The sequence below is a fragment of the Panthera uncia genome, chromosome C2 (genome assembly GCF_023721935.1).
Source record: "Panthera uncia isolate 11264 chromosome C2, Puncia_PCG_1.0, whole genome shotgun sequence".
Taxonomy (NCBI): domain Eukaryota; kingdom Metazoa; phylum Chordata; class Mammalia; order Carnivora; family Felidae; genus Panthera; species Panthera uncia.
This window is the reverse complement of record NC_064810.1, coordinates 101,281,412-101,303,334: the sequence shown is the minus strand read 5'-3', so window position 1 is coordinate 101,303,334 and position 21,923 is coordinate 101,281,412. Positions and strand designations below refer to the sequence as shown.

General features: G+C 38.8%; 1 protein-coding gene across 1 annotated transcript; it reads right to left on the bottom strand.

Annotated features, from left to right (window-relative positions):
- Positions 1 to 918: 918 nt before the first annotated feature.
- On the bottom strand, positions 919 to 19,722 carry SPTSSB (serine palmitoyltransferase small subunit B). The gene is made up of 2 exons (XM_049628600.1): positions 19,631 to 19,722; positions 919 to 2,513 (listed from the first exon to the last, which is right to left on the bottom strand). Exon 2 carries the CDS (start codon positions 2,478 to 2,480, stop codon positions 2,250 to 2,252), a length of 231 nt encoding a protein of 76 aa, XP_049484557.1. The 5' UTR covers positions 2,481 to 2,513; positions 19,631 to 19,722; the 3' UTR covers positions 919 to 2,249.
- Positions 19,723 to 21,923: the final 2,201 nt, after the last annotated feature.

Genomic DNA, 21,923 nt, shown 5'->3' with positions numbered 1-21,923 from the left:
AAGCAGACACGGCAGGTAGGGCTTTCTTGCCTTCTGCATGCAGATAGGTTTTTATCCAAACTGTTTGATTGTATTTGTTGGACTCTGTGTTTATCATTTTGATTGCTCAGAGGAAATGCTTACCTTCAAAGTGACATCCTGGGGCAGTGCTTTGCAATATTTTTTATTAAGCTTTGCTGTGTCTATTCACATTTATTTTAACTCTTATTTTTAGAAGGAGGATTTTAAGAAGGTCAATGCAGTATCTTTGTAATTGAATTCCAAGAGTACTTAGTAGGGGTCCATGTATATAAGGGTGTTAAATCATTGTGAACTGGGAATGTGTCCAAGTTCATGCTTAACTGAGAATCCTCTGTTAAATGTTTAAAAGTGAAAGCAATCTTTCAAAATAGGCAGATGGGCCTGGACAGCATAGAGATGGGTGAACACAGCACTTGGGTAACAGCAAAGGTGGAAGCTGGGACTTGGGCCTGTTGTTCCTCTGACCTCAGCTGTCTCCTCATACCCTTGCCCCTTTAAATTGATGTGGTTTTGCTTTCTGACATGGTGACCCTATCCCATCAACTTTCATTTGCTCACATTTTCCTCCCATGGGCTTGCATGTGGCAAATATTTCAGGGCCCTGTGTGGTCCTGGATTTGCTTTCTTGCTTTGCCACTAGTAGATAAAGGATCTTAAACATGAATCTCATCTTTGCCAAGTTCTACTTTCCTTACCTGTAACTGGGAGACCTTAATACCTACTTCAACATGTAAAATGTGTTCACTATGGAGAAGGCCCTTGATAGATGTTAGTTTTATCCTACTGTTTTAAGATCAGTTGCCACAATGGATTAGTAAGAAACAGGAAGTCTGGGGACAAATGAGGACAGAAGCACCTGGATATTTAGTGTAATATGAGGAAAAAGCAAATCTGGAGGTGAATATTTTATTTACAAAATTAAACCTAATTTTATTTTGCAAAAATCAACAGTACATGTTCAGATCTGGTTTATCTTCAAAACACGTTTTTGTTTTTTAACAAACATGCATGTTAATTTGGCATGCCAAACATCTTTCTCTCTGGGCTTCCTGGGAATGTTTGCTTTTTTTTCCCCCCATAATACAAACATAGGTGCAAATATTGTCCAAAAACTATTTCCATTTTTACCCTCCAGAATTACTAACCTTACTAGTTATTGGAAGGAAAGACAAACTATAAGGTTTGGTCTTTGGCATTCACATCTGATTCAGCAGTATACTTAAAAACTTGTATTTGTTTTTGAGATAAACACTTTGAAGGAAATTGAATAAATCTTGTTTTTGCTCTGCAAAGGAGTCACTATATCAAAGCATTTAACTGGAGCTGTCGAGTTCCTGCTGGTAGAATATTACTTCCAGTCTATTTATTAGCGTTTCTTCCTGTAGCCCAATACATGCTTCCCCCCAACCCTCCACTGAGTGAAATCACAGAAAGAAAGCAGTTTCTTTTCCCTCCCCCTTCTCCCCCTGGCTCCCCAGCATCACGCAAGGCCAGGCAGCATCGCAAGTCACAATATCTAAATTTACTTTGATTATGTTTTGTTCCTTACACTTAACATTTTTGTATCATAATACTTACTGGGTTATCTAAAATCAACATTGTTGATTTTAACCTGTTATAAATCCAGACTTTTAGAAGGCATTTGAAATAATTCATGAACCGTGTCTGAAAAGAGATAATTGCCTCCAGCCTATTCTTTTGCACTTGAAGTAAAAGAATTTTAGGTATCAGCAGTTTACTAGAAAATAAGACTTTAGGGGGCCCATATAATTTATTCATATCTTTTCATATGTTGTAAACAAGGATAGGATACTTTTGACAGGAGCTTATGAACAGATTTTTAAAAATAGACCCTTTAGTACAGAACAAGTATCAAGGGAGCATTTTAAATATGATTCTGGTAGGTCTCTTAGGAGCCAACTTCCCAGAAAAATTTTATATGAAATTTCTGATTAAAAAAAAAAATCTGAAGTTGTAGATTTAAGTTGAGAGAATACGGCTGGTATGTGAGGTAAGGTCTTTGTGTTATCCATGGTCCGATGCACAATGCAGAATGTGCAAAAGAACCTAAAGAGACACCTATCTCACATTTCAGGCAAGATAAAAGAGTGCATAGAGAAGGGAGCTTTTCAGATCAGAGAGTGGAAGAAGACACAGTATTCATGTAAGTTGGTAAGTTGTAAGCAACATTTACAGAGGCAATGCCGATTCACAGAATGCAACTAAGATCAATTAGAAATTGTACTGTGATAGCCACACATTTTGGAGAAAAATTCCCAAGCCAGACGAATGTGGATTGGGATAAAAACATAGGCGGTGTATACCACCATAGCAAAAATGGTTAGTAAGATCGTATTGAACATGGATCGCTCCCAGGGTTCCAAGACAGCACAGCAGCTAATGATTTGGTACTGATAGTAGAGCCAGGAGAAATAGTCCTTCACACGTCTGAAATCCATGGTCAGCTCCTTTCAAGCTGCAGAAAGTCTGTCCTGTTAACAGATAAGAAGAGAAATAAAATAAGGAACCAAACACAGAAGCTCCTTAGGTTTTCATGGTCTCCGCACGTTAGCACCTTTAAAAACATGTTAATGATCACTGAATGGATTAATGTGAGTATTATATAGAAATAATACCCAATATGTTAATCATAGGAATTCATAATATTGCCATTATGAATAATAATTAGTACTAGGATTAATGGCAACAATATTAGCAATGATAATATTTATCTAAAAATGATAATTTCTAGTAATAGTCTAGTGAAAATATCTAAAAATTGAGGCTAACCACATTTTCTTTAGCCATGTGTACAAAGAGTGAGAAGTGTGAACTTTCTATTTCCTACAATATGTATTCTGGAAGAATATTTAAAGAATGGTGCGCAGAAAAGAGTTAATATAGCAAGCCTGAGGCTGCTATCTTTAGAAGGATCTGCTTGCAAGTTTGGCCCTGGGCTGGCATCTGGGAACTTGGCTTTTGGAATGTTCTCTCCATTCCCTAATGGATAAGGATGATTCACTACACCTAAACTGTGCAAATGACATAATTCATGGTGAACACCTACTTTATTCTGGAAGTCTGGAGTTTTGGTAATTGTCAGGCAAAGATGTCCATGGAACAAGCCCCAGTGAAGACTTCAGTGCTGTGTCTCTGATGGGCTCCTCTGGGCAGAAATATTGCATGTGTATCACTGCACTTTTTGCTAGTGGAGAAAGAAGAGCACTTGGTCTGTCCACTCATGGGAGAGAGAGAGCATCAGAAGCCTCTAAATGAATTTTTTTGGGATACTACCTGTATCTTTATTCCTTGCTGATACTGTTATACATCTGTTCACTGTAATAATCCTTATCTGTGAGTATAAATATATATTGACTTCTGTGAGTCTTTCTGGTAGGTCATTGAACAGGTGGGTGGTCTTGGGGATCTCTAAAACAAACGGGAAGCCCAAAGTTGGATGGTCATTTGACTTTTGGGTAGAGAACTTATGAAACCACATAAAAATGTTTTCTTGGTCTCACTGTGATTAGATGGATCACACTTACAACTATATGCATCTAAAACCTCCTAGAAAGAAGGGCATCTATCATTTCTAAAAAAGATTCTTGGGAAGATTCTATAAGGTTTCATAGACATGATAGGTGTCTATGGTAATACAAGCTGACCTTTGTGCCTCTTCTGCTTACTCCTAAGAATATAACGGTGCCACATCATCTAATTCCACTTTGAGAACGCTTCCTATTCAAATCACAGTTAAATTTTTTAAAGATCATTTCTATTTTCTGACCTGAAAATGTCTCTTTTCTTTGATTCTTTTTCGTGAAAGTATGATGTATTTGCTCCATAGGACTGTGGACTCCTCAGGCTATGGTCATAAGTAAATATGTGCTGAATGAGTGAGTAAATGAATGACAAGCAACCAACTTAAAGAAAAATAATAGTTATAGATCACTCAGAGTCCCAACCTAAGTAGGATATAGTTAGCTATTATTGACTTTCAACAGTTTGGCTTTGATAATAAGTAACTCTTTCTGATAAGTGTAATTTCTACAAAAAAAAAAAAACAAAAACCCTGAAAATGAAAAGTCTTTGTGTTACCAGGTTGCGATTATCTGTAATAATGGCCAGGGTAATCCAAATAAATGGATGATACAAACTGAAGTCATTGCACTTTCTTATGAAAAGTCAGCCTCCCATCTTTCCTAAAAGCCAAAGTAGGAACTAAGTAATTGGATTTAAATGCCTTGTCCTGGTAGGTAGACCTTGGTAAGAGCTGACTTCCAACATTATTTTTCATTCCTAGCTTTGGTTGCAGAGAAAGAGCAAAGGCCAATAGAATTAGGTCTTGGAGGAAATGAATGACTGAAGAAGTGGTAATTTCAGTGAGTGATATTATCCAAACAACCAACATTTTTCACTGATAGGCTGAAATGGAGAAAATGAGGAGGTATCACTATTTGAGCTGTTAGGCTGTCCCACTAGACTACTGTATATATTATATTTAAAACTCTATTCATGACTACCCATACTTGCTTCCTCTTCATTACCTAGATAGGATTCAGGGTGGCACCAGGTAACTGTTGGGGAGTGTGAGAATACCTTCATCAGGTATCATGTTCCAGGTTGTACTGGGAGAAGGTGGGAGAACAATGACTCAGACATAGGCATAGATCTATGGCATAGATCCCTTAGGAAACTTGGTCCGGTTGAGGAGACAGGTAGCAATCAAATAATATACACAAATATGTAATTTCCAACTACATTATGCCCTAAAGGAAAAGAGCAGTGTATAAGGGGCTGTGGGAAACCTGATCCAGTCTCAGCATGTCTTGGAGGAAGAGATATTTGAGATGAGATTCAAGGGATGACTATAAGTCATACAGATAAAATGGGTAGTCAGGTGGGAGAATGGCCAAGATAGGGATCAAGTTGTGTTTGTGCCAAAGTTAAAGGTGGGAAGAGGGTTGATGGATGTTTGTGGGAGGCAGGGAATGGAGCCATAGAGATCTGGGGATGGAGGGTGGGAGTAGGAGAAAACTGAAGAGAAGGGAATGGCCAGAGTTAGGCAACCACTGCAGGGCCTAGGTGGATAAGCTAAATATTTTGTCTTTATCCTATGAGTGAAGGGGTCTCTAAGGGTTAACAGGGGAATGCTGTGGTAGGTTTGAGAGAATGAGGAGTTAATTTCATATGGACACATGGCCTTCCCTGCATTCTAAAGCCAAGTTGAAGTGAATTTTAAGCCCAGTGATTTCAGAAAACCTGTCTCTGTTCTCCCATGGGCGTTACTCATTCAGGATCAACCTTGTACTAAAAATCTGGTTAAAATATTCTTAATACTCTTTTCACTTTTATAAATGAGATAAATTACTCATTTACAAATTATTTATAGAAATATCATTGACTTTTTCTCTCTACATTTTAGCTTTTAAAAATACACACAAGCCATAGCTTTGTTTTCTAAAATTAAATTTCTTGCTTGAGCAGCCCCGACGGACACCTTGATTGCAGTCTTGTGAGAGACCCTGAGCCAGAGTTGCTCAGCTAAGATGTGCTCAGATTCCAGAGCCACAGAAACTGTGAGACAGTCAATGTTTATTATTTTAAGCTGTAAAAAATCAATCAACCAGTCAATCAAACAATAGATCTAAAGCATACCAACATGCATTACACCAAAGGTGGATACCTGGTAGGACATTGATTACACATTGCTAACAATTTAGAGAATTAAGATTTTAGAAGTTTTTCTTGTCTTGCTAGTTTTTCCAGTCCTCCGTATAATTTTCTAATCCTCTCGGTAGCCATCTCTGACATGTAAAAAATGCCTTTATTGTCATATGTCACTTCGGTCTCCTGAAGTTCTAAAAGTTCTAAAAGGCATTGATTTCTCCCCCCACTTGGATTATTTTTTCCCCTTATTGATGAAAAGCAATTTTAAAGATTGTTTATTATTTCTTAGGTAGAAAGATAACTATGTAAATTAGTCACGGGGATGAAAAGCACAGCATAGGAAATATGGTCAATAATAATTGCAATAACTGTATGGTGACTACACTTATGTAGTGAAGTGCTGTTAGTGTGCTGAATCACCATGTTGTACATCTGAAATGAATACAACATTGTATGTCACCTATATGTTATTTTTTAAAATGTTTATTTATTTTGAGAGAGAGGGAGTTTGAGTGTGTGCAAGGGAAGGGTAGGGGGAGAGGAGAAAGAGAACCCCAAGCTTGTGTGCTGTCAGCACAGAGCCTGACACGGGGCTCGATCCCACGACTGTGAGATCATGACCTGAGCTTAAATCGAGAGTTGGATACTGAACTAACTGAGCAACCCAGGTACTTCAGTATGTCAACTGTAATTTTAAAAAATTACTAATGCAGTTGAAAAAAAATGGCATTATAGTATATTCTAGAATCTGTGTGCATTTTTACAGAATAAAATGGGATAAAATTGTGTAAAACATTTAAAAAAAGAAAAGGTGAGAAGAGAGAGTGGGTTATTATTGGTAAACCATCTGCTACAATCTATTGTTGGAATATCACTATATTTAGGTTCTAGATTTGCTTAAGTAATATATGTCTACTTCCTTTTGATTCCATTTTTAAATTTCCTATGGGACTGCATCCAAGATTTAAAAAACCCACTTTTTAAGATGAGTAATGTGGGTAGAAGAATTCACTCATTCATCAACAAATGCATTTTGAGTACTACTGTGTGATTTCTTCTGAATAGTAATGGCTTCAGAAGGAATCTTTCCCCAAAATGGACCTGCAGACAGGAGATGCTCTTACAGGCAGCACGCTGGACCATGCAACAAACACACAATGGCTGAGGGGCCAGGAACGAGTACCACATGGGGGAAAGGACATGGAAAGATGCTAAGACGGAAGCTAGGAGAATAGGCTGAATTTGGGGAAATAAGATGGCAGAAATGCAATGAAATGAATTACCCATAGGTAACATAGAACTAGATGAGAGGAAACATCTTGAAGTCTTAATTTCTCACAATGAAGGGTGGAATTAGTTTGCTCACTTCCTTAATGACCTAATGCCCTATCCCAGTAAAGCTAAACAAAGAACTTAAAATGGTAACTCTGCTCAAGCACACAGTGAATCTCCTTGTTTTTGGTTAAGCGCTTTTGAAAGATGATTTCCATATATGGAAAAGAGGGAGGCAGTAGTTTGTTACCTTTAAAATAATTTTTCCCTCGGGGCTCCTGGGTGGCTCAGTTGGCTAAGCATCTGACTTCGGCTTGGCTCGGGTCATGACTCCCTTAATTTGTGAGTTTGAGCCCTGCATCTGGCTGGCTGCTGTCAGCACAGAACCCACTTTGGATTTGCTGTCCCCCTCTCTCTGTCTGCCACTCCCCCTCACTCTCTACCTCTTCCCCGTTTGCATTCTCTCTCTCTCTCTCTCTCTCTCTCTCCCTCTCTCTCTCTCTCTTTCAAAAATAAACATACATTAAAAAAATTTTGGTCCTCTAAACTTGATGATTTAAAAACCTTCCCTTTTCAGTAGGGATTTTAAAAACTCCTATTTTAAAATTTTAAAAACCTTCCTAGATCTTTAAGGAGGCTGTACTTTTAGGGGTAGCATTGCTTAAGCAGATAGTGATGTGGCTGCAGGGGCCTAGATGGGTGTGACTGACAGCTGAAGCTGAGTGATGATACCCTTGGGTGAATTGGGAGGGCTGGAAGCCCCTATGGAACACAAAGCAATTGAGGCTTCCTGTAAGAGGTGGGAGGTGAAGCGAAGGGCAGCAGTGTTACTTGAAGGAATGGATTGTGAAGCGTAAGGAAAGGCTTTCTCTGGGCCATTGTTTTAAAAACATGGGGACCAGTGTGGTACTACATTCTAAGGTGCCTCACGGATTTGATTTATCAGAGTTTCTCTAATAATAATAACAAAACAATTTGGATTATTTATAGTTTGGGAAATGCTTTTATTACATTTGCATAATGCAGAGTATGGATTTGGGAATAAAGATAGATGTTGGTTCAAGTCCTGACTCCTCCACATACTGGCTGTGCGACCTTGGCCCAGTACTTACCTGTTTGGGGCTTCAATGTCCTCAGTTGTAAACTGGAGATAATAATCCCTAGTGTTTAAGTTTGCTGTAAGGATTAGTAAAAATGAAACTGTAGCATCAATTCAAAGGATTTGTACATGGAGAAGCATATAGATAGGAAGTTAGAATCTAACTGGAAAAAGCCTTTCCTCTTTCCCTCCCTCCCTCCCTTTTATTTACTGAAAATAATTATTGACATGCCGGAAATTGCACTAGGAACTGGAGATTCCATGGTGACAGAGATAGTCACCATCATCTTTGAGGATTCTTTTTTTTTTTTTTAATTTTTTTTTACATTTATTTATTTTTGAGAAACAGAGTGAGACAAAGCGTGAATGGGGGAGGGGCAGAGAGAGAAGGAGACACAGAATCTGAAGCAGGCTCCAGGCTCTGAGCAAGCGGTCAGCACAGAGCCTGATGTGGGGCTCAAACCCACAAACTGTGAGATCGTGACCTGAGCCGAAGTCGGACGCTCAACCAACTGAGCCACCCAGGCGCCCTTGAGGATTCTAATTCAGTTGAGTATATTCCACCCATATACATTATGGACAATATTTGCCACATGTGTTAGGCAGCTAAAGTGAAATCTAGAATGTTAAAATGAAATCTAGAATGTTAATGGAACTGAGATCCCCTAGACCAAATCACTCAGTTTAAAGAAAAGGGCCAAGTCTATGGGGCTAACACCAAATTGATATTAAATTTGTTGACATTTAAATTGGTTTGTCAAACTGAATGGAAGTGACTGGACCAGGCAGGGAACACCCTGTGTTTTGGGAATTAACATTGGATGAAAGAAGTGAAAAGTCCAGTGAAGGTTTTCCGTGGTCTTAGAAGACTCAGACTTGAGCAAGGACAATGGAGCCAGGTATGTAGGATATCTGGAAGACTTCAGCCCTACCCTGTTTCCCCTGTCTCTACTCTTCTTGCCCTACTCAGGACTCTTTCCTGAATCCCACAGTTCATATGCTCCTCTAACCAAATGAGGATCCTGATGCCTATTTAATGCAAATGTTACCTGGAACTGGCAAAAATTAAGGTTCTTGTTAGTGATGTACATCTTAGTATGGTTAAAAGACCCAAAGCAGAGTTTTACCAAGTTCAGGGGAGGAAGAGGGAGAAGGATTATTAGAGTCCTGGGAACCACAGGAAGAGACTGAATCCTACAGAGAATCCAGCAAATGAACAGGGACCCTGGGGCAGTGGAAAACAGTAAGGGCTTGGAAGTCCCCTAAGAAGTTATCCTACAATTGATTGGAGAGTAAGTGACTATATTTTATTTCTGAATGTCACTGCCCTTTTTTTATCAACAGATGATGATTTTTTTCTCTCACTAGATTTGTGTCCAGTGAGGAAGGAGATAAAGTTTCACCTCTTTTCCCAGAATGAACAGGGAGGACCTGGGACTTATGACACACATTACTCAGGAGCAGGACTTTGTTCCGGCCTGAATGGACAAGAAAGGATAAATAGAGCAACATCAACAATGAAAAACAAACAACAACATGTGTTCCCATGAACCCACGTTTGAGTCATGAAATGAGAATACTGTAAAGGGAACGTGCAGGGATGTAACAAATGTGGAGGTGGGGCTTGCTCAGAAGTTCCGTGTTGTTTTCTGTCCATGGGAATAGGAGTGGCAGAAAGTTAGGCAACTGCAGTGAGAGGTAAGTAGCAGGTGGTTTGGCAGGGTGGAATTTACCTTGCTAATATCACAGAACACGTGATCCTGCACCTAAAGAAGGTACTCCAAATTCCTGGATTTTCTCAGTATGAGATCTCCCTTTCTAAACATTAGCTAAAAATGAATCTTCTCTCTTGGGGGATTAAAAAAAACACCTTCCAACACATTTTGGGTTAAATTTACTTCTAAAACATCAGAATCCGGGGCTGAGGAGAAAAGTCAGAAGGATTTGCAATTGATTTTGGGTTAATTCCTTTCTGACTTACTTTGGAACTCTATGTCAGTCACTCAGCTTTTGTGTGTGTGCTTCATATTAGGAACCTGAAAATCTGAGATGTGAAAAAATTATTCTGCCTGCTACAGAGAGAGACACTGAATCTAAAAAGAGACTGTGTCTGTCCTCAGAAGTAGGTTTCCTTTTGGAAGGAACTCAATATGATTTACTCCAAGTTCAAGCCTCCCTTTAATTAAGTAATTCATTTTTAAAAGGAGCAGAGTGATTTCCTTCCAAAGAGTACTATTTGAAAAGGGAGATAAAAAAGTAAATTTACAGTGGAGAAGACTGATTAGCACTACCTCAGCCAGTGGATCAAGGCCAACATCAATAGTGATAAATGATGTTAATGGTAGGTATCTATGATATCATGGCACGAAAATGGCACTTTACCTCTGTGTTTTTATCCCAAATAACCGACAACCTCAGTCTAATCATGAGAAAAAACACCAGACAAAATTCCAACAGAGTAGCATGCTGTAGAATATGTACCCCTTAAACTCTCAAGGTCATCAGAAACAAGCTAAGTGTGAAAAACTGTCATAGCTCAAAGGAGCCTATGGAAACACAACAACTAGATGCAATGTGTTATTCTGGGTGGAATCCTGGAAAGGAAAAAAGGATACTAGGTAAAAGCCAAGGAAATACGAGTAACATACTGGCTTTACTGAATAGCATATCAACATTGGCTCATTAATTGTAACACATGTGTCATACTAATGTAAGATATTAGTAGGGGAAACTGGGTACAGGGCATGTGGAGACTCTGTACTATCTTCTCAACTTTTCTGTAAGTCTAAAACTGTTCTAAATAATAAAGTCTATTAATTTTTGGAAGGCAAAATAGTAATTAAGAAAGTCTTGAAAGGTCCAGAGTTATCCCTATTCCCTATTCTAAACTCCAATGAACTTAAACTCTGCACTTCTGGAAACGTTTTCCTAATAACTCTGAACATAGTTAAATCATACCCTTTCATAAAGGCATGGCTTTCAAACATTTTTACGCAGAATGGAGAGGGAAAGTACATTTACATTGTGATCCAGGGTACACACACACACACACACACACACACACACACAAACCCAGCTACATAACCGAAACAAACATCTCTCAACAATATTATTCTGCAGTGCATGCTTTTTTTTTTTTATTCTATTCTCTTTGATTAGCTCTACTGTATTCCATGTTATTCTCTTTGGTGATTGAAAAATATCCCAATTGTGAGCTACACCAATTGGAAAAACCCTCCTTTAAGGCTTAACTCAAGTGCCAGCTTCTCTGAGATGCCTCTGCACTGTCCAATATGGCAGCTACTAGTCACATGTGGCAATTTAAATGTTTAGTGCTCAGTAGCCACATGTGGCTCATGGCTACCATATGGGACAGCATGGATGTAGAACATTTTCATCATTGCAGCAAATTTTATTGGGCAGTGCTATGGATTCTCTCCATCTCTTGCTTGAACTAATGAAATAGCCTACCAACTTATCTCCTTTTCACCTTAAAATCTTCCATCCTGCTGCTGGAATTAACTTTCTAAAATCACAGATTAATTTCTCTGCTTGAAACCCTTCAGTGGCTCTCCATTTCCTATGATATGAAACATTTCTCTGAGGCCCTTCAGAGTTTGATTTCTCTACCTCTCCAGTAGCATCTCTGAACTCTCCTGCTAAATTCCATTTACTCTTAAGCTTCTATGCTTTTGTTCATCTTTTTTTTTTTTTTTCTGGAAATGCTCTTGTGCCCTTTCTCTTCTAGACATAATCCTGATTACTTTCATAATCCTAGCTCCTATATTCTCCCTTCTATGAAACATTCCCAAGAGACTACCCTTCCCAAGGGAAATATATTGCTTTCTTTTATGTGTTACTACTAGAGCAGTGTTTTAGCACTTACACCATATTATAATTAGCCATGTACAGTCTGTTTCTCCCCTAGACTATGAGGTCTTTGAGAACTGTGAATATGCCCCAGTCAGCTCTTTATCTCCACTGTCTGCAATGTGGGATACTTGTATGCTGGCTGATGAGCTGGATGGCTGGATGGATGGCTGACTGGATTGTAAGTGGGGTGAGGGCAGGGATCACACCTGTACTTATTTAATATTTCCACAGCACAATGTGGGGTACATAAAAGGTAGTGATGAATTCTCATTGTCTGCTTTCAGGCAAGGAGGTTTAGGCAGATTGTTTTTTATAAATTCAGTACAATCTGTCTTTTTGTAGGAAGGAAAGAAGAAGCTGGTACTAAATTTTTTTCAGTGTAACAAATGCTTTTTTTTTTCTTTCCTTCTCATACTGTTAAAAGTTCACAGACTCTGTGGGGAACAAAAAACTACTTGTGAAGTGGTTTTAAAGCCCATTAAAATGGCTTTTACAAGTGCTTACTCTAGGTGAGTAATAATTTAAGATTGGTAGGTAGAAAAATTGTTCTAATAGAAAAAAATCACAGGATGAGAGAACATCTGAAGACCTGAATTCTGTTTCAGCTTTACTGTTTTGTCATCATTCATTCATTAAGTCATTCATTTTACTTTGTGTCCTTGAACAAGTTCCAAAATCTTCTGGGTCACAGCTTCTCTGTGTAAAATAAAGATAATTCATAATTGTCTCTAAGTCTGTCTCACTGATGTAAAGAATGTAGGGATAGGTTGTGAGCTCTTTAGAAGTCATAGTCATAGTAGTATTTGTTGTTGTGTCTTATGAATTGGTACCGCTTTAAACTATTTGCAAGATTTTCTTGTTATAAAGTCAAAGAGTCTTTGTGAAATAACGGTTGTCTATAACGGAGTGCTTTGTATATTTTATAGGGAAAAGAAAACCTCAACCCTTATTGGTATTTGCTAGTTGGATTGCCTAGTAATGTTTTTGAAAAAATAAAAAATAAAACAACACACATATATAGCGATGACCACAAACCACTGCTTGAAAGGCACCGCAATCTCCAAGCACATTTTCAAATATCTTGGGCAGGGTTACCACATACCACTGTGTGGGCTGTGCCCTGCCCAACCTTAAGTAATAGTTTTTGTCTTGGGGACCTAATCAACAGCTGCTTCTTTATATGAACATGATTTGATTCACAAAGACACAAAGTTCCTATGATTAATGGCAAAACCTCCTGTCATGTCTATGTAAGAATCAGGCATAATAGCAGTTTATTGGCTTCTCACTTTTCCAGATATCTTGCTCTAAGTTTTCTGTGGATGACGCCAATGTTTTCTGCACCTCATAGAAAGTTCCATCCTTGCTTAACATTTTCATGTGAATTTCCCTTCCATCTTAGAATATGCTCCAGCCGTCCTTTGGCAACCAATTCTTCACGCTGATACCAGGGTTAATATTGGAAGTCAGACCAGAAGTGATGGATTTGAACAATTCTCTAGATTCCTCAGAGAGGAAGGAACAAACAATTATAAGTCAAAGGATGTTACCGCTTTGGGCAAAAGTTACTCTAAGCCTTCTACTCTCGTTCTTAGAAGTGAGTTACTGAAATAGTACTAAAAGGAAAAAGTCTCACTAGCAGTTTAGCCAAGTTGTTGTTGGTACAGTGTTGGTTTGAATCATACACGAAAGCAGAGTGTTTTTGTGGCTATCTGGACCAACTTTATTACCTCCAAATTTAACTGACACTAAATAAAAGCAGAACAATAGAAAACACGTGTTTCCAGTCCAACTCTCAACTGAGACCTGAGACCACTGGGCAGCATGGCATGTATTGAGTAACTGTAATTTCAAAGTAATCCTTGTTGTTTGGCATTTGCTGACAGATTCCAGAGGGATTTCTGAATTAAGGACATCTGCCTGGGAAAGAAAATTTGGAATTTGACTTTAACAGAAAATTTCAAAATAATTTAAGAAATAAACTATTCATACTAAACCAGTCTCTATGTTGGGTAGCTATCAAAAAGAAGATAAATATTTCAAAACTAAAAAAGAGCAGGAAGTACATTAATGTTGAGTAGATCAATAAGAAGAGAAATTTGCACTAGGGGAGATGATATATCTTGTCTTATTCCTGTTGTCCTTTCATTTACTCATATAGAAAAAGAGCAAGTGGGGCACCCGGGTGGGTTAATCGGTTAGATGTCTGACTCTTGGTTTTGGCTCAGGTCATGATCTCATGGTTCATGGGATCGAGCCCCACGTTGGGCTCTGCACTGACAGCATGGAGCCTGCCTGGGATTCTCTTTCTCTCCCTCTCTCTCTCCCTCCCCTCCCCTCTCAAAAATAAATAAACATTAAAAAATAAATAATAACAAAAAGAAAAAGAGCAAGTATGCCTATTTATTTCTGTCAATACTGGAGTGGAGAGTAGGGCTTCTAAGCCAAGCTTTTAACTATAATGTCATTTCTTTTTTTTTTTTTTTTAATTTTTTTTTCAACGTTTTTTATTTATTTTTGGGACAGAGAGAGACAGAGCATGAATGGGGGAGGGGCAGAGAGAGAGGGAGACACAGAATCGGAAACAGGCTCCAGGCTCTGAGCCATCAGCCCAGAGCCCGACGCGGGGCTCGAACTCACGGACCGCGAGATCGTGACCTGGCTGAAGTCGGACGCTTAACCGACTGCGCCACCCAGGCGCCCCTATAATGTCATTTCTTAAGATGAACCTCTGTATTACTATTTTATTAAAGAAAGAAGAAACCCTGTTATCCTATAAAGAAGGAAAGAGGAAAGACTATAGCTTCTGGGTGGCCCTTTCCTTCTGAAGATACTATTCCCAAGGTCTGCCAAGTTGTTTTCAGAGGTAAAAAGTAAACAGAGTTGCCACACAAACAGTGGCCTTAAAGTCATTAAAAATAATTAAGTCATTAAATGTACACCCATATTATTCGTAAGAGCCAAAAGGTAGAAGCAACTCAAATGTCCACTGGCAGATTAATGGATGAATAAAATGCAGTATATACATATAATGGAATATTATTCATCCCTAAAAAATAGGAAATTCTGGCACATGCTACCACATGGATGAAACTTGAGGACATTATGCCAAGTGAAATAAGCCAGTCACTGCAAGACAAATGTATAATTTCTCTTATAGGAGATATCTAAAGTAGTCAAACTCATAGAAACAAAGTAGAATGGTGGTCTTACCAGGGGCTAGAGGAAGGGGGAAACTGAGAGTTGTTCAATGGGCAAGGTTATGTTCAGTTTTGCAAGATGAAAACATTTCAGAAACTGGTTGCACAGCAATGCAAATATACCTAACACTACTGAGCTGTACATTTAAAAATAGTTAAGATAGTAAAATTTTATGTTACATGTAGTGTATCTTATTGCAATTAATTTTAAATGTCAGGGGAACCTGGATGGCTCATTCTGTTGAGTTTCTGACTCTTGGTTTTGGCTCAGGTCATGATCTCATGGTTCATGAGCTTGAGCCCTGTGTCAGGGTCTGTACTGACAGTGTGGAGCATGCTTAGGATTCTTTCTCTCCCTCTCTCTCTCTGCCTCTCCCCCACCAAAAATAAACTTAAAAAAAATTTTAAATGTCAATAAATAACTCTAAACATTATGGAGAACTGAAATTTAAAAATACACTTGGAAACAGTCTGAACAATATATGTTTTTTGTCATTAAAAGTCATTGAGGTTCTCAATTCATAGTGGGGCATGACTAGTTGAGCAAAATCACATAGATGTACTATCCAAAGCTGAGTAAATGAATAACCCCAGATGTCTTCAAATAATAATTGCAAGGTCCCAACGGGGTTCCCTTTTTCTTGACTTGCAGGGTATAAGAGGAAAATTGGGAACTGCCAAACTACAAAGAAGCTTCTGAGAGGAGGATTGACATATTTAGGTGTATTCTTGGCATCAGTGAAATTTGGCATACAATATACAGAATATAGTACTTGTAGGAACTGTAATTATGATATGCTGATTTGTTTTTGACAATGAGCACTTACAAAGGAGTAAGAGTGGAAAAGTGGTTAAATTGTTTGATTGAAACTTTTCTACTATCATTATAAACCCCTTTCTAGGCAACTGTGTTCCATGCACATCATAACAGTTCTGCCTTTCTCTTTTCTTCCCCAGCTCTTAGCCATAACACCCACAATTTGGTAAAGGAACTACTTGCTTACTGTTTGTTTCAAAGGACTCTGTTTTCTTAGGAGCTAGAAGTCTGACCATGAAGCCTTTAACCATCCCCACCTATCCTCATTATAATTGATATGTCATCAGAAACAGAAAGCTTATTTCCAAGGAACAATTTGAGGCCGAAGAAGGTGAGTTACTGCAACACTGATGTGTCAAAATCATACCTGCTGAGCACTTGTTCCCAGAGTTCTGTCAAAGGAAATCTGTTTGCATAGGCAGCTGGGCAACCAAGATACTTCGACAGTGTTTCCTAACTGTAGTTTTCTTTGCAAATTTATTTATTTTTTTTGATAATACTGAATATTTGCTCATAAAACTTTGTTTTAGTTTATTTTTCTGTTCTTCCTCCTCTGCTCCCTCCTCCTTCTCATTCTTCTGGCTTATTTTTTACTTCTTATCATACTGTCTGGAATGCTCCTGGTGATGAGTTCGGTATTTTTCTTATTTTGGTGACCACTAACACTGAATTTCCAAAGGTGTAATTTTTGTGACAGTAGTAATATGGTCTGCTGCCTTTTCACTGCCCTCAACTGAGCTACTTCTGTGTCTCAGTTATCACTGCTTTTAGGCAAATGAGTGGAAAGCCAGGCTGACTCCAAGCGTCATGGAGATTGACATAGCATTGTTGAGGTATCTTCTCTGCCAACCCCCAGATCCAGGGGCATTTCCCTACTGAGTTGGTTGGGATTCTAGGTCAGCTAGTTTCTTGGATAGGAATTGGAGGGGTAAAATGAGAAGGGGAGAAAGGAAAGGCAGGTGTTTATAGAGTTATGTCAGAAAATGTTGTTGCTTTTAGTAAATTAAATTACTCTAATTAGATCTTATGATCTTGTACTTAGAATTGAGTTATTTAAATGACATACTAAAAGAAAAAATTCTCGTTGACAATTGAGCCAAGTGGATTTCTCATTCTCCTAGTATGTGGACATATTATTGCTGGCTTTATTCTCCAGGTGCACGGATGCCTTGTGTGATTCTAGTGAAAAGTGGAGAAGCGCTGAGCTCCACGCTTGTTCTTTTAAATGGGTAACGCTTATTCGTTTCCTAAGAACTTTGCTGATGTTCAAGTAAATGTGAGAAGGTTAGCGGCAAGTGGGTACATTAAGAAAAATATTTTCAACTGGCAGATTTTATAACCAATTTAACTATACACCTAAACTGGGTGAGATGAAATGTTCTTTTCCCTCTTTGTATAAATGAGGGCTTGTTGGTCAAGAATACCAGAGGGAATCCCCTAAGAGTGGTGGATCCCCAAAAACATATGTCCACATCTTGGAACTTGTGAATGTGACCTTATTTGGGAAAAGGGTCTTTGTAGCTAAAATTCCAGCAAGGGAGGTACAGAGGAAAAATGTTCCCTAAAGCCGTTGGAGGGAGTGTGGCTCTGCTGACACATTGATTTCAGACTCCTAGCCTCCAGAGCTATCAGAGAATACATTTCTCTTATTTTAAGCCACCAACATTGTAGTACTTTGTTACCACAGCCCTGGGAAACAAATTAAGAGCTCTTTAAAAACCCTAGAATTTTATAATGTGGAACTCTCTTCAGGGAACAGAAACATTTATTAGGTACCACTGCAGCAGGCACTGGCTAGATGCTTAACTTAAGTGATGAAGGATGAAGAAACTGAGGGCAAAAGTCTCACAGTGACCACACGGGGAGCTGGGTGAGAATCTCACTGAGAGGCAGTGTGGTGAGAATGGAGCTCTGGCTCTGGATCATGTCTGGCTTTGATCCTGGCTAAGTTACCCACTCCAACTCAGTTTCCTCAACTGGAAATTAGAAATCATAATAGAACATCATAAAATTTCTGGCAAGATGAAAACGTGTAAGGTATTAGAATAATACATAAGAAGGGCTAAATGAACATTAACTGTTATGATGACTACACACTAGACTACACACTATATTCTACACACTATACACTATGCTAATCCTACTAATCATAGCCTTAGCTATGGACACCAGGCATAGATTAAAAGAGAATGAGCTCATCTGTAAGACAAATCATCTGAACTTTATCAGTTATCACATTAGAGGCCACTTTTAGAGAAATTCTTCTCTAGTACATTTATTCAGTTCTGGTGTGGCTGTCAAAAGGAGATAAAAAAATACATCACCTCATTTTAAAGATACAAAAATTGAGGGGTGCCTGGGTGGCTCAGGTTAAGCAACTGACTTCGGGTCAGGTCATGATGTCACGGTTCATGGGTTTGAGCCCCGAGTCAGGCTCTGTACTGACAGCTCAGAGCCTGGAGCCTGCTTCAGGTTCTGTGTCTCCCTTTCTCTCTGTTCCTCCCGTGCTTGTTCTCTGTCTCTCTCTGTCTCTCAAAAATAAATAAACGTTAAAAAAAAAAAAGAAAAAAAAAAGAAAACTGAAGTTCGTTATCTTTTTGTACCTTGCTCATTGTCTAAAGCCAAGGAGGAAATGACAGTGGGATTCAGTCCTAGGATTCTCTCACTCCAAAGTGGTCTTTCTGTCACACTGCACTTGCTTCCTGTGACAATGCTCTGCACATGCTAATGTCCAAGGAGTGTTTTTTGAATTTTAAAATCAGGCCTCATTATCAATAACTTTAAGGTAATATTGGAACTTCCCAAATTATTTTGAAATGAAGAAATTGTGGCCAACCATTTCAGGATCATCAATCTCTGAAAACATTATGGCAAAGGGAAGGATTAAGAAACAATCAATTTAGAAGATAAATCTATTTCTTTTTGTCCCCACCCCTACTCTTTTTCCCGTTTACCATAGATTTCATAAAAGTGGCCAGGCAACTAGTCGAAATCTAGGTTTATTTTTCTTTTCTTTTCTTACTTTCTTAAAAATTAAAGAAACAGAAGGGAAATGAATGTCCCATTATAAGCATGGATCATCCTCACTTTCACAGTTAACATTTTGGAAAGAAAATGTTTTCATTTTATATTTCTCAATTTGTCCCATCTAGGTAATTAGATACTAAGACATTTACTCCTCTCTTGTATCAAAGGTCTTCAGGATAGGATGCGGCTCCATTTAAATAAAAGATGAAGGATACTGAAACAGAAGCAGCCTTTAACCAGCAGACCCATAAATAAGAAAGTAGTTGGAGCTATACAGTCCTGACCCTGGCACTTGTACTGAGCTGGCGAGAGGTTCCTCACCTGGAGGTTAAGCACTCGGTGGTGGGGTGCATCTATAAACCCCTTAAAATGTTTGCAAATTTTGCATAAACATTTTCTACCTACACTTCAAAGGGGCCTTGATGTCTGTAAACTGAGAACGGCTGCTTCAAGGCCTCATTACTAAAGCTAATTGCCACATTTTATTCCTTTATATTATCTTAAATGCCATTGTAATATCAAGTGTATAATAAATGTTTGTTGGTTGCTTATGTGAGAACCAGAAGCTCCATGTTATTAAAGATGTCATATTGTTTCAAAAGGGTCAGATTTCTAAAAGGGCGATTCCATGCTCTAATTGGAAGAATGTACCTGCCAGGGAGGGTCCAGATTGGGTTCTTGCCCTTGTGCCTCTATGGAATGATCCTGTGTGGGTTACTTCTCTTCTCTGGGTTGCTGTTTCTTCATCTGTGAAATAAAGATGGGAATTAACCCAAAGTTGCCTTCAAACTTTAAAACAATTCTGTTCCATGTTGGTGTGCCTGGGTGGCTCAGTTAGTTGTGTGTCCAACTCTTAATTTTGGCTCAGTTCATGATCCCAGAGTCACAGGGTCAAGCCCTGCGAAAGGCTCTGCGCTGAGCATGGAGCCTGCTTGAGATTTTCTCTCTCCCTCCCTCTGCCCCTCTCCTCCACATGCGCATGCTCTCTCTCTCTTTAAAATAAATTTAAAAAAATGAATAAAATCTAAAAATAAATAAATAAATAAGATAATTCTATTCCATGTCAAAACAATTCTGTTCCATCCTGCTAAATGATTTCCCACAAAATTCTAGACTGTATTATAAAAATAAGGCATGAAAAGTTAGCCTTACTTTAAAAATTATTCTTAGAGAAGGTTACAGTTTGAGAACATGCCATTGGCTAGTGACATCTGAATGTACTTGGAGGACTATAAGGTGCCACATTACCATCCATAGCAGGGTTTAGGGGAGGTCCCAACTGGGACAGAGTTAGAGGCTAAGAGGCTTATACCTCTCTTCTAGCAGAGCAACCAGCTTCTAATCTGCTTTACATAGTGGGTTTCTGAGCGAGATTTTGTTTGCAGAGAATGTTTTTTGATTTTAATTAGTCTCTGTTGATATCCATGTGGGGGGCAGGGAGGTTGTAGAAAAAGGAAAGAGGTGATGTTAATTATTGTATTTAAAATCAGGTTTTGAAAAGTCACTGGAAACAGAGTCAGAAGGCCTAAGGCTTGTTTCTTAATTTCTTATTTATTAGCTGTGTCACATTTGGCAAGTCAGACAGTCTTTCTGAATCTTTGTCCTCACATATAGGATGACAAAAGTATCTCATTTACAGGGTAGTTGTAAGAATCATATGAAATGTTTGTGAAAGAGCTTCATAATTGGTAAAGTAACATAAATTTGGGATTCAAGCCCTGTGTTGGGCTCTATGCTGACAGCTTAGAGCCTGGAGCCTGCTTGGGATTCTGTCTCTCTCTCTCTCTCTCTCTCTCTCTCTCCCCCTCCCCCACTCATGCTCTGTCTCCCAAAAATAAATAGACATGAAAGCAAGAAAGCAAAAGAAAGAAAGAGAAAGAAAGGAAGAAAAAGACAATTTGCAGATAAGTCCAAGTTATGGGGTGGAGTTGTAAAATACAGCAGATTACAGAGTTCCAAGTATGGTCAAACTTTGGGGGAAATATAAAGTCGTGTTCTTCAGTTCGAAAAGTCAGTTGGGGGTACCTGGGTGGCTCAGTCAGTTAAGCGTCTGATTCTTGCTTTCAGCTCAGATCATGATCTCACAGTTCGTGGGATCAAGCCCCATGTCAGTCTCCATGCTGACAGTTCAGAGCCTGCTGGGGATTCTCTCTCTCTTCTCTCTCTGCCCCCTCCCCCTACTCATGTACAGGAGTTCTTGCTCTCAAAATAAATAAATAAACTTAAAAAAAAAAACCCTGAAAAAATAGTTAATTGTCCAAGGGTAAGATGGAGGGAAATGTGGCCTATGATCTGTTCAAGTAAAAAACACTAAAGAATTTAAATTGACTTCAAGTTCATTATGAGCCATTAGTGTTGTGGAAAGGTTGGCAAATAAAAGTGATCTAATTGTCTCAGTCCATTTGGGCTTTTATAGAATGCCACAATCTGGGTAGCTTATAAACAATAGTGATTTATTTCTTATAGTTCTGGAGACTAAGTCCAAGATCAAGGTGCCAGCATCACTGTCTTTCTGGTGAAGGCCCTCTTCCCGGCTCATAGCTGGCACTTTCTAACATGTCCTTACATGGTGGAAGGGGCAAGAGATCTCTCTGGAGCCTCTTTTATATGATCACTAATCCCATTCATGAGGGGGCTCCATTCTTATGACCTAAGCACCTCTGAAGGGCCCCTACCTCCTAATCACTTTGGGGGTTCCGATTCAACATGGATTTTGGGGGGATACATTCAGACTGCAGTGCCAATATTCTTCTGTATCTACAGAAGTACTGTGCCGTGGATGACAAGAGGGGGCTGCAACTCTTTGCTTTGATTAGCATCTTTTTTCCAGCTGGTATGAGTGGTTACTGCGGCAAGTTGAGCACAGCCAAAGAAAGTTAGAGAACGTCTGGAAGGTTTTCAAGGGCAACATTGAGAGAAGATTTGAAGAGAGAGAAACTTGTGT